The sequence below is a fragment of the Netta rufina genome (genome assembly GCF_964035555.1).
Source record: "Netta rufina genome assembly, chromosome: 4".
NCBI classification, from domain to species: domain Eukaryota; kingdom Metazoa; phylum Chordata; class Aves; order Anseriformes; family Anatidae; genus Netta; species Netta rufina.
In genome coordinates this window covers 33,156,631-33,168,969 of record NC_140127.1, presented here as the reverse complement: position 1 = coordinate 33,168,969, position 12,339 = coordinate 33,156,631, and the positions used below count along the sequence as shown (strand labels likewise).

The 12,339-nt window shown below is 42.6% G+C and overlaps 1 protein-coding gene across 1 annotated transcript; it reads left to right on the top strand.

Annotated features, from left to right (window-relative positions):
• Window positions 1-7,459: 7,459 nt before the first annotated feature.
• On the top strand, window positions 7,460-11,120 carry RPS3A (ribosomal protein S3A). The gene is made up of 6 exons (XM_084285918.1): window positions 7,460-7,586; window positions 7,930-8,033; window positions 9,144-9,331; window positions 9,504-9,712; window positions 10,289-10,398; window positions 10,955-11,120. The coding sequence occupies exons 1-6, from the start codon at window positions 7,525-7,527 to the stop codon at window positions 11,074-11,076; spliced, it is 795 nt and encodes a 264-aa protein (XP_084142044.1). The 5' UTR covers window positions 7,460-7,524; the 3' UTR covers window positions 11,077-11,120.
• Window positions 11,121-12,339: the final 1,219 nt, after the last annotated feature.

Below are 12,339 nucleotides of genomic sequence, written 5' to 3'. Positions count from 1 at the left end.
TTCAGCTGCAGAAAATAACCATAAGAATCCACATACTCATACAGGCTTGAATCCCAGTGCTACAAGAGTGTGAACGTTGCTGGGAACTGGATATGGTATTATTCTAGTGCTAAGTCTATTTTCTGCTTTGTGAAAAAGAATTTTCCACTAAGCCTATGACTGCCAGATTTCCTACGCCGTTTTCTACCCTCAAATATTTTACAGGTTCCTCTCTCCTCAACACAAGCTGTAAAAGGGATGGTTTGGCTCTGGAAACGTGTATGCACCATGTGTATTACTCTGACACTTCAGACAGCTGCTAGTCTGAAGATCACAATTTGGAAAGCCTAATTTGAGCAAACAACCCTGTTCTCTGCTTACTGAATTCATTTAGCTAGCCACATTGTAAAGATCTTTGAGGTGAAATGTTACTCTTTAAATAATGCTTTATACTGAAATATTTATTCCTTCAAGGAAAATAAAAGTATTTATGTGATTTTTTTTTTTTAAATCTTTGTTACCTGATCTCTAATATTTTTAAAATGCCCAGCTAGCACAACTGGTGATTAGATAAGTAGACATTCAGCTTTGTGCCTTTTAGACAAAAACTTTTAATGTCACATTTTATTTTCTTAATTTGAAATGGATGATGGATAAAATGCATGAGAAAAGTCAGATTTTTCTGCCAAATACAGCATAGTAGAAACCTTCTCGTATAATGAAGTGTTAACTAAGTCATGCTTTTGCAGAGTGATTTAAAGTGTGACTCCACCACCAAGAGATTGTAAAAAAAAGCAGGGCTCCATGGTGTCTCAGTAATTTCAGCAAAGATATGCTGAGTTTGCAAGGAAAAAAGATGGCAATGTTTGGTTTGGGAATTTTTCCCTCCTAATTTCCACTCCCACAGACTCCTCCTTTGGGCTTTTTTGCATCTCATGCATCATTAGATGGAATAAATTATCATCAGACTAAATTGCATGATTAACGATAGCTGAGTTGGCAGTCAAGGGAGAAAGACTTTAACCTGCAGCATAGGCAAATTTGATAGGGAATAACTGATAAAGAAAATATTCACTCACTTCACCAGTACGCTTTGAAAAAAAAAAATACTCTTTCAGAGAAAAATCAGAGCTTTTAGAAAAGCATAATAATGAGATTAAAAAAAAAAAAAGAGAATTTGTATAAAAAAGATGCCCGATAGTACAGTTTCAGGAAAAGTCAATAAGTCAATACAGGCAGAAAATTACCAGTATTATGGGTAAATATCAAACTCTTCTAGAAAATACCCACAAAATCAGAAATTATAGAAACAAATAGATAAATCTTGATAATAAATTATTTACATATACTTGCTTAGCCAAAACTGGGAGGAAAGGAGGGATTTTTTTTCTCAATGCAAATTGCAAAGATTGTTTTTTCTCAATGCAAATACTTCACATGTAAATGTCCTCAAAGAAGTAAGCCCGAGTAGTCCACTGAAGTGGAATCTAAAAGAGCAGAAAATTATAAAGCACGGGAATTATTTGGCCCCCATCCTGCTTCATTTCCATAAGTAAAAATTAAGAGGTAGCATACAACCATTCCTTAAAGACCCAAATTAATATACGTGGTTTTAAACTGTACTTAAAAACCAATCAAAGCTAACAAATAAAATAAGTACCTGCAAGGAAACAATGTTTTGCAATTAAACCATGCAACTAATGCAGCCACACAAAAACACACCAGCTATAGCAGCAGAACAAGCAGGCAAAATAGAATACTTAAAATAATCTGAAATAATAAAACAAGTACCACTACATAGAATGCCCTTTTCAGAATCACTTACTTCATGATACAAATAATTATCACACCTTTTTTTGAGCCAAATCACAGCTCTCATGGCCTTATAAAACTGGCACAATGGTTGTATGTACCTGTCTTAGGAACTTGCTCAGCCCCCATTCCCAGCTTTATCTCTGTACATTTTGGTAACTGACAAAAGCAGGGTCAATACAAAAATACCCCCATGCTACCATCTCTTCCCCACCCTATGGTGTGGGATCACCACCCTAAAGCAGCTGCAGAAGGCCTGATTTTCAAGGGGAGAGCAGATAAGGCCTGGGTGGTGGAGCAGAGGGAGAGAAGAGCAGAAGGTTGCTGCTGCAGTGAGTACAACACTAGGGTAAGAGGGGCTGGAAGCACAGCGTGCTGCCCTGTTGTTAGTAATGCTGGAGGGGAGCTGTGCAAGCAGTAGTTTTTTTCTCAGTAATTTATGTGTTATGCCACAGTGTTTTGCTACAGTGGGATTCAAAATATTTAAAGTATTTTTAATTAATGAGGGCCTGCAAAGGAAGAAAGCTGTATTCATGCAAAGGAATTGGGAAAACACAGAGGTTCTGGTGTGACCACCACGATTCCAAGGAGCTAAGGAAAATATTGTCAAATGAGGCATACGGCTGTTTGCAACCAGACTTAGGCACTGGTATAAATACTTATAGCTAGCTAAATAAATGTAATTGAAGCAAAAACATAGGCAGAACATAAAATAAGCTATAGCAGTGCTACAAAAATATATACTTTCACCAAGAATAAACATTGATGGCAAAGCGTTCAGTACATGCTATATTCTGCCTAAATTACACCTGAACTGATAACTATTACAGCTAAGCAGATGAAATTTAGGCTTGATGAATCTATTCGTGAATAACTGCTTGTTGTAGACAAAAGTAAAAAGAGCTATACAGAGCAAACCCTAATGCTTTTCCTACACTGGAGGGTTTTATGTATATTAATCTAAGTGAATTTGCCATGGAAGCAAGACCTCAGGTTCTATCACAGCTCTGCAGAGATGCAGAGTTGTTTCTGCTTTTTTATAGTATTTTATTTTAATTAATATTATTATTGCTATGCCAGTTATGCTTATCTTGTCAATGAAACTCGCCAACCTGGAAGTGCCAGAACAATTGTATGAGTTATCTGAGAATGGGAGAGGGGAATTTAAAACAAACAGCTTGCGCTTTGTGCTGCTAGTCAGGCAGAAGCAAAGGGAAATCTGGGAACAGTGTGTATTATGTGTGCTTCACAACAACTAAAATAAAAGGGAAGATTGCCTTTTTACATCTAGTCAGAATAATCTTCCTGGTTTCGATACTAAGTAAAATGCTGGTAATTGCTTCCTCGATCATGAGTACATAAATAAGTTATGTAAGAATACTTTGTTATGCAGTATATTCATAAATATTACATCTTAGAAAAAAATCTCAGTTACAGAAAGCAACAAAATCTAGCTAGGTCTCTGGAGTTTTCCCTTTATTAAACTAAAACAGGCATTTGCTTGGATTCTTAAAAAGAATTTCTGTTCTGAAGTTGAACATGTTTAAGTAGGTTGGCTGCATAGGTCAGAAAGAAGGGCCCAACACTACAGTTAGATTTTTAGAGTAGGTCTTTGGGTTTTAACCTGGTGAGTTAAAATACGTATATTTAAAAAAAAAAAGGCATGGTTTCTGTTGATTACTTAATAACCATATGTATGGTCTATACATATATAAAGCAGGATTGTATAGAAGGGTCTGGCTTTGCTGAATTTTTTTTTGGTGGTGGTGTTTTGTTTTGTTTAAGAGGCACTGGAAGATGAAACTCCTTTGGAATATATTTCTAAAAAAATTTTTGCATCTATCAAGAAGAAAGTGTTATAAAAAGGATGATCACTTGAACAGGATTAATAGAATTCCATTATGTTCAGACTGGACACCTGGAAGGACAATAGTGAACAGGACTTGCATGTCCGTTTTTTTAAGAAAGTCATATCCTGAAGCGTTAACTGAGCTGTGTGCTATTAGCTCACTTTAAAGGTGCCCTTTATTTCATCTGCATGGTGTGACAGGGATAGCAACTTCTTTCTTCTAATCTGTGTATTTCTTCTAACCTTCTAATGCTTGGGATTGATTTAGTTTAGAGAAGCTGAGAACAGGCAAGTTTCTGATAATTAAATACCTCTAAAACTAGAAGGAAAGGGTACAACAGAATCCCTTCATGTTGAGGAATGTGATTGCAAAGGCTAGTAATAAAGGGTGGCAGATACGAAATCCCAAACCTGTTAAGCAGTTTCAAGGGAAATAGAGAAAGCTGGAGGAGAAGACAGGAAATGTTGATTCCTCTGGGTTTCCAAAGATTTATAGGGAGCAACGTAAAATGTCCCCGCTTCTGAATTATGAAAGTGCATCTACCCCTAGGTGGGGGTTGCAGTCCCTTATGCTAGGAGGCAAATGCTCCCTTTGGCCACAAAGCCCTCCTGTTACAAGTAGACCTCTGTCATTAAAGCCAGAGCTGCTCTTCACGTTACAGGCTGGCAGCAGCAAGTTTCCTGAAGAAAGCAACTTCCTCGTGGTGCTACCCATAAAATAATTTACAGTAAAAGACTGCAAACAATTTTGAATCTGACTTGCCTAGTGTTTTCTTACAGGTAATCTATACTGCTGTCTGCAATTTAGTCAAAATAAATTGTTTCCCTTTTTTGTTGCTGTTTGTTTAACCTGTAGAGTTATCAAACTGTTTCAGCAGAAAGGATGCCATTTTCTTCAGCTTATGTTTGCCTTTTTTCCCCCGTTCTTCCACTTTTATGTCTGAGCTCTTAATTGCAGCCTGATCAGAGAATAGAAATGTTACTTGATATTTCCTAGAACTTATATTTGGAGAAATAATTTTCTTGCTCTGATTTAAAAAAGAAAAAAAAAAAAGGAAAAAAAAACACCTTTGGAGCATTGCTTAACTACAAATGTACATAGGGGCTTGTGGGATGCTAGGTTGTATTTGTGTAGCCAGCTATAGCTGTAAAAAAAAAATGAGGGGAAAATGCTACTTAAAGCAAAGAGAACTCTGCAAAACAATGTGTGGGGTTATTTAAAAATAAAATAAAATAAATTCCCTAAGGACAAAGGATTTCACAAGGGGAAATCTTGTAGAGCTTGACTGATTTGTTGTTGTTGTGTCGTGTGTGGTGCTTGTTTTTTTTTTTTTCCTGTTACCTAGAGCAACACGATAGCAACAGAGTAAAGAGTGGCCCTCTGCCTTGACTACTTCAGTTGTGAAGGATGCTTAAAGGGGAAAAAAGAAGTCTCTTAACGACAAGGCTTGATTTAATGAACTGTTCTCTGATATCTATATTTAGAAATCTTTGCCCTTTTTAAGAACTAGAGCAAGCCAACCCCATTGAATTGAATTATCACAGCCAACAGGGAAGTGACTGTAAAAGAAATAAAACCAGCCGGTCCTTCATCTCAGCTACAGAACTGCAGGTGAAGTTGTACAGCTCGGTGCAAGTTAAGAAGGAAACAGAGAAAGGGAAATTCCCTTTTCATTGTGAAAGAAGGTGGGAAAGGAGGGTGAAAATGCTTCTTGATGACATAGTTTGGAGTTGATAGATAATCTGTTCCATTTTGGAACTGCCTGAAATTGTGTTGAGGCATAAAATCAAGGGCCAAAAGAAGCTTCCTGTTTGGCACAGTCTAGAGTCACAGAAGGAGTTAGGATGCAAGGGGCTTTGGAGGCCTTCTAGCCTGATCCCTGCTCAAAACAGGGCTAGTTTCCAAGTTGGATCAAGGTTAAATGGTCACTTCCTCCTAAAGAAAATGTGTAAAGAGAGAAGAAAAGAACTGTAAACATTTCAGCTGCTCTGACTGCTAGAGGCTTTTGAAGTATTTGCTTACCTTTTCAATTGTCTGTTTGAAATACTGGGCAAAAGCATCAGGCTGAAGTGCCAGGGCAATTGACCTGATCCAGTGTGACCTTCTTTCTAGTGGGCTTCCTACCCTGTTTGTTAGGCTCCACTGATTTTGCTTTTTTTGTTGTTGTTTCTGCCTCACGGATCACCTCTCCTTTACAGCTGATTCCAAACTCACTTAGGAGGGAAGTACCAAGGAATAAAATTGCTGATCTTTTTGTGTATGGGAGTCTCTGAGTGGAGAAAGCCTTCAGCTGCTGGGCAGGGCAAAACAAGGGCAAGTCAAGTACTGACAGGTGAACAGATTATCGGTGGTATCTCACTGCGAAACGTCTAGGAAAACCTCAAAAGCTGTCCTCTGGAGATGCACAATTTCCAGAACTAGAAGAGGTGTTTTATTTGTGCAGGTGAGATTTTGCAGTTAAGTCAATCTGCAGCAGGGAATCCTAATTAACAATGTGCCGACAACGCAGGAAAATAGGAAAGAGTCTCTTGCAGTCCTACAGCTTGGAGAAGGAGGCTTCATCTTCTCATGTTGGGGGTCTTTTTCCCTGACATTCAGGAGAAAAACCTGAAGTGTTCTGTTGTTGTTTTTTCATTTTTCTCTTTTATTTTTTTTTCCTTGAAGCCTGATTACAGAAGAGGTAGTAAGCAGGAGGTCTGCTTTCGTCTGATTAAGCTCTCTGTCTGATAGTGTGAGCTGCTGATGGAATCCAGTTGCTGTAGGCATGCAGATGAAATTCCAGGCTAGCGTGAAAGAAATTGATGAAGTAATCAGAACTGTGCCTGCTGCTCTGGTTTCATTTGTAAAACATAACAGATGGCTTTTGTGTGGCTGACAACTACCCCTTCGCAAGCGCAGGATTTTTATTACCCTGGACATGTTGTAACTCACGACTCCGAACAGATTCAGAAGCCCCAGCCTCAGAGCCCTGCTGCCGGCGAGCAGCTGTAGCGCTGCAGAGGGACGGAGCTGGGATCCTCCACCACAGGCAAGGCAGGGCTCCTGCTGCTGTCTGGGGGTAGCAGTTGCCTGAGAGCCGGGTGGTTTGATCCCTGATCTGCTGAGCACCTGTGCCCCATGTGCAGGCACCTGGTGTGGGACCGAGCCCACGCTGCAGCTGAAGCTACCACACGGGCACCCTGCTGGAAGGAGGGCTCCCCACCACGTAGCAGGGTGTGCTTCCCGTGTCCTCAGCGTGTGGCTCTGGTTGATGAGTGGAAGAATGTGAAAGCAGGAAGAGGGAAGTCAAGGAATTAGTGAGCTGCGCTCACAGGGCTTTAAGCTGGTCCTCAGACATCTCTCGTGTAATGCGAACTACTGAGAAACCAGCCAGAGCAGCTCGTAGTATTAATTACTGTGCTTGCAGCGTGACTGCCAGAGCCTGGGGGGCTGGGATCACACGCTGTGTGTGCTTCCTTAGCTTCTAGGTTGGGTTTTTATGGGTTTTGCTAGACTTATGAAAAGTAAGTGCCTCTGGATGGAGTGCGTGGAATACACACGGCAGTACGTGCCCTCTGTGAGGCACGGCACCGTGCCCTGCAGTGCACGAGGGGCAATGGGAGCTGACTATTCATGACGAAGCTGGGAGCTGCTGCGATTATGCGCCGTGACCTGCTAACTCACACAGCAGGCTGCTCCGAGGCAGCTGCAGCCGACCCACAGCCCGCTGAGGGGGCAGCGCCCACCGCACCCAGGGGCGCTGCGGGGCGGCCGGGAGGTCCCGCCCCGGCCCCGGCCCCGTTCTCGCGAGGGCGGGCGCGGCCGCCGCGGGTCTCGCGCGAGGCGCGCTCTCGTAAAGTCTCGCGCGAGCGGCGGGCGGCCTTTCGGCGGGCGGGCCGGCACGATGGCGGTCGGCAAGAACAAGCGGCTCACCAAGGGCGGCAAGAAGGGCGCCAAGAAGAAAGTGTAAGGGCAAGGGGGGGGGTGCAGGGGGCACGGCCGGGGCGGGACGAGGGCCGAGGGGCGGCGGGGGACCGCGGATGGCGACGGATGGCGACGGATGGTGACGGATGGGGGTGGATGGCGGCGGATGGCGGCTGCTGTCATGGCGGGCCCGGGCCTGGGCCTCACCTGTGGCGTGTGCTCGGCTGGGCCCGGGCCCGAGGCCGGGGCTGGGGCTCGGCGGCCCCTCGGGTGTCTGCGGGGTTTGTGCCTCCTCTGGCCGGCCGTAAGGGAGAGGGGAGCTTGTGCCGGCCGGGTCTGATCAAGGAAGGAGAGTGAGTGCTGCCTCTGCTCTGTCCCAACGAAGGGTGGACCCGTTCTCCAAAAAGGACTGGTACGATGTCAAGGCGCCGGCCATGTTCAACATCAGAAACATCGGGAAGACGCTTGTCACCAGGACTCAAGGAACCAGTGAGTACCGCGGCTTTGCTTGGAAGAGCACATGCATTGCGTGCTCCATGTGGGACATGCAAATGGGACTCCGTCAGAGAGCTGCTGACAAGCAGTTTTTGCTTGTTGCAATTATGAACTTGGAATTAAAAAAGAAAAAAAGGGGGGGACGGTGAGGGAGTTAGCTGTAAGTCACAGCCCTTGTTTCTGTAAGAGTACCAAACTGCGGATGTGCTACAGAAAGACAAGGCTGAAGTTTCTGATGGGCTGCTGCTGTGACCAGGTGAATTTGACAAAAGTTAAGTGATCCTTTTGAATGTCAGAAGGCGAGATGTGGAGACAGTGTTGCACGGCACCCTGCTTGTAACAGGGTCATAGGAGGGGTTGAAATTCAAAGCCTTTACTTAAGAGATCTTTGTTGAGAGCTGGAGTTTCAAACTTAACAGCAGCATATGTAGAATGGGTAAAGTTTTGTTTGTTTGTTACTTCTAATCTGGTCTACACACCTGAGGAATAGGGAGCCTCTGTTAGGAATGCAGAGAGCTCTGGATAGAAATAACAGTGTTTTTGGAAGGTTAGCTGTGTAGAATGGCAGCTAAAAAGTTATTTTATGATCTCCTGCTTGCACTGAGTTATGAAGGTAATCATTATTTCAAGATGTGTAATGTGAAATAGTAAAATTAGGGTTACTGTAAACTAAGAATGAGTCTGCTGACGTTAAAATAGCTAATTGTTAGAGGCAGGGGTGTGAAACAACCTGACTGTGCTCAATACCTGTTACTGTTTCATCTCTCATAAGTACACGTGGCTTTTTTTTCATTATTGTATTTTAAAATACTTCGTAGCCTCTCCCGCTTGAAAAAAAAAAAAAATACACACATACTGGAATTTATAGTATAGCAGTGTTTGTGCTCAGCATCTGGTGTAACTTACCTAAAGATTGCTCAGTTTAACAAGTGACAGTACTTGGTTGAGTTGATCTGGTCTTACTCAAGATGCATTTAAACTTGAAAACAACGAAGCTGGAGGCATCACCTGCTACTAGAAAAGATCAGATGGAAGTTGAGTGTCTGACTTGAGCAATACTTCTCTAATATTAATAAAAGGTGTATTGTTTTGTTCCCTAATCAGAAATTGCCTCTGATGGACTGAAGGGTCGTGTATTTGAAGTGAGTCTGGCTGATCTGCAGAACGACGAGGTTGCCTTCCGTAAATTTAAACTGATAACTGAGGACGTGCAGGGCAAGAACTGTCTGACCAACTTCCATGGAATGGACCTCACCCGGGATAAAATGTGTTCCATGGTCAAAAAGTGGCAGGTGCGTGAGGAACGAGCTCTGCGGGGTTGCTGTCCTCTTTAGGAAGAGGAGGCAGCTACCGGTGGGTTTTAAAGCAGTCATGGAAATGGTACCAGCAGGTGTAAATGAACCTGTTGGGGTGATGGTGCTTGACTCCTTTTTTTTTTTTTTTTTTTTTCCCCCTCCTCTCCAGACAATGATCGAAGCCCATGTTGACGTCAAAACTACCGATGGTTACCTGCTGCGCCTCTTTTGCGTGGGTTTCACGAAGAAGCGCAATAACCAAATCCGCAAGACCTCTTACGCCCAGCACCAGCAGGTCAGGCAGATTCGCAAGAAGATGATGGAAATCATGACCCGAGAGGTCCAAACCAACGACCTGAAAGAAGTTGTCAACAAGCTGTAAGCTCTGATGGTTTTCCTCCCTTGGCTGCAGTACCGATAGTTGTTTGGTAGTTACTGAGCGCTAACTGGGGGCCGGTGCTTCCCTGACTGACCAGCAGGGATCGGGCGAGGTGTGTCTCTGGCACCGAAGAGCTGAGGTGCCATTTGCTTTGAACACTCTCTGCATCATTTCTGTCAGCCTGCATCATTTCACGTTAGTGTAAATGTAAAATCAGGCCCTCCAGAGATCTTGGATTCATGTTTCTAAAGACCAAAGTGGTAATTCTGATCACTTCAGGTTGTGAATGTTCTGGTTTCTTCCTGTGACATCTTCCAAAATACTGTTTGCTGCCTGAAGTTAGATCGCAGGCTTGGTCTCTTCGTGGCCATGCTTGCTCTATATTCCTGCTAACATTGCAAGGAAGATAACATCTTATAATCAAAGCATGCTTACCCAAATTGCCAGAGAGTGAAGGTAGTACAGATGCAAGATCCTGTCGAATGTTATGTGTTCTAAGGAATTACTTACTGTGCATGTTGCTGATGAGGAAGCAGGCAGAGTTTTAACATTGTATCACTGCTCTGACTGTTCAGGATCCCAGACAGCATTGGCAAAGACATAGAGAAGGCCTGCCAGTCCATCTACCCGCTTCACGATGTCTATGTCCGCAAAGTCAAGATGCTGAAGAAGCCCAAGTTTGAATGTAAGTCGATTACTAATCACGTCCCAAGTTTTAAGAGGGGGGGGGTGGCAAAACACTTGAATATGCATTTGCTTTGGGAAAAATACACGAAAGCAGCATCAAAAGATTATGTAGGTGTAGTAGTGAAGGCTTGCCCTTCTAGTCAGACATCTAGCTTTCAGGCCTGGAAGCCAAGCAGTGGTTAGTTTGGAGCTTTTTAAAGTTCTTGCCTGAAACTGGGTGCTTAAAGGCTTTGGCTTGGGAATGAATGATGACAAAATGTTTCGGTCCCAGATGACACGGGATGATTTTAATTTCCCCATTTTCTGACATTCCCATGAAATGTAGTAGGTTCTTAGAACCGTAAGAACGTACGTGGCTGTACCTTACTCCACTGCTGGCTTCTGTTTTTGTCTGACTGTCAGTTAATTCAGCATCATTTCCTTGCACGCACTTGCTGGAATGGAGCTGATCCTATGTTCAGTGTTCTGGTGGTTTAATTTGTATGCAGTGAGCAGTTGGGTAACTTCAAACTGCTTTAAACAGGGGTGTATCTCACTGTTGTATCTCCTTGCAGTGGGCAAGCTGATGGAACTGCATGGTGAAGGTGGTGGTGCCGGGAAGCCTTCTGGGGATGAGGCAGGTGCTAAAGTAGAACGAGCTGATGGATATGAGCCGCCTGTGCAAGAGTCCGTCTAAAACTACAAATTGACCAAAAATAAAAGTTTTATTATACGGAATAAGTGTTTGGTTGCCTGTATTGCTGCTAGACAATATTGGTACTGGACGCGGATTGTTTTTTTAATGCAGTAAACGTCTACTGCCTTGGTTTAAAAAGGAAGAAGTGATTGTTTTGGAGATCAGTTTTTCAAGACTGGTGTTGCAAGGTAAGTGGAAGAAGGCGGTTTGTCCTTTTTGAAAGGTGCTATTTGAAAATAAAATGCTAACGTTTCTACGCATTTTTTTCCCAGTAATTTTGGTCCTCACAAAAGAAATTCTTGTGGATGTGTCTAGAAGTGTTGACTTCTGTAAGTGTAACTTTTGTTTCAGAATATCATAAGGGAGTCTTCTGGGTTTACTAGTCAACGTCAGAATTATATATGTGTTTAAACATATTGGTGATAACTTATTTGATATGATCTCTCATGAGGTAGATAACTTTTATGATACCAAAAGTGATCATCTTTTTAAATGAAAGTTGACATTTTGATTATGGAAGTAGTGTTAGAGCTGTAAGCAGTGTAGACATGAAAAATATGCTTGAGAGTAGGGTTGCGTGTAATTCACCTGCAGTCAGAACTGGGGTTACTAATCACATTTGAGAAACCTGTGGAACTTGGAGACGGGGGTGTTTCTACTGTAAAAAGGCAATGATCTGTTTTTTTTTTTTTTCTTAAATAAAGCACCTAAATTACTCAGCAGATCATTTAAGAGTACTTGCACTGATTTTTGTATTCTTGAAATGCAGGTGAGTGCTTAAGTTTGATACTCTCATAGGTCTGAGTACAAGCTTGTGACAGGAAGAATTAGGCCTTTTATTTCCCATCTTCTGTTTAAAAGTATGTGAATGGGGCACTTGGGATGTTTTATTGTGAGGTACATGGCTTTAAACAAGGCAGGGATTTTTTTTTTACTAATGGTAGAAAACCTCAGGTTGCAATTAGAAAGCTTTCAGTAAACAGAAGGCTTGCTGATTCACAGTCTTTCAAGGACTGGTGTGATTCAGTGTGGTGATGATGTGGGGCTTCCTGCTTAGGTCTAAGATGCACTTGTCAGGGATAAAGCACTCTAAATGCTGTCACAGAAAGGCTCCCAGCCCAGAATTGGGTAGGCAGTAAACATACACAGGCTCTGAGTGGATTTTTGTTTTCCTGACTGGAACTCATGTAGACTGCTGCAGAGGTGCCCAGTTTAAGCCAGTAAGTACAAGAAAACGCTTTTTAGCTTTTTACTAAAGATTAT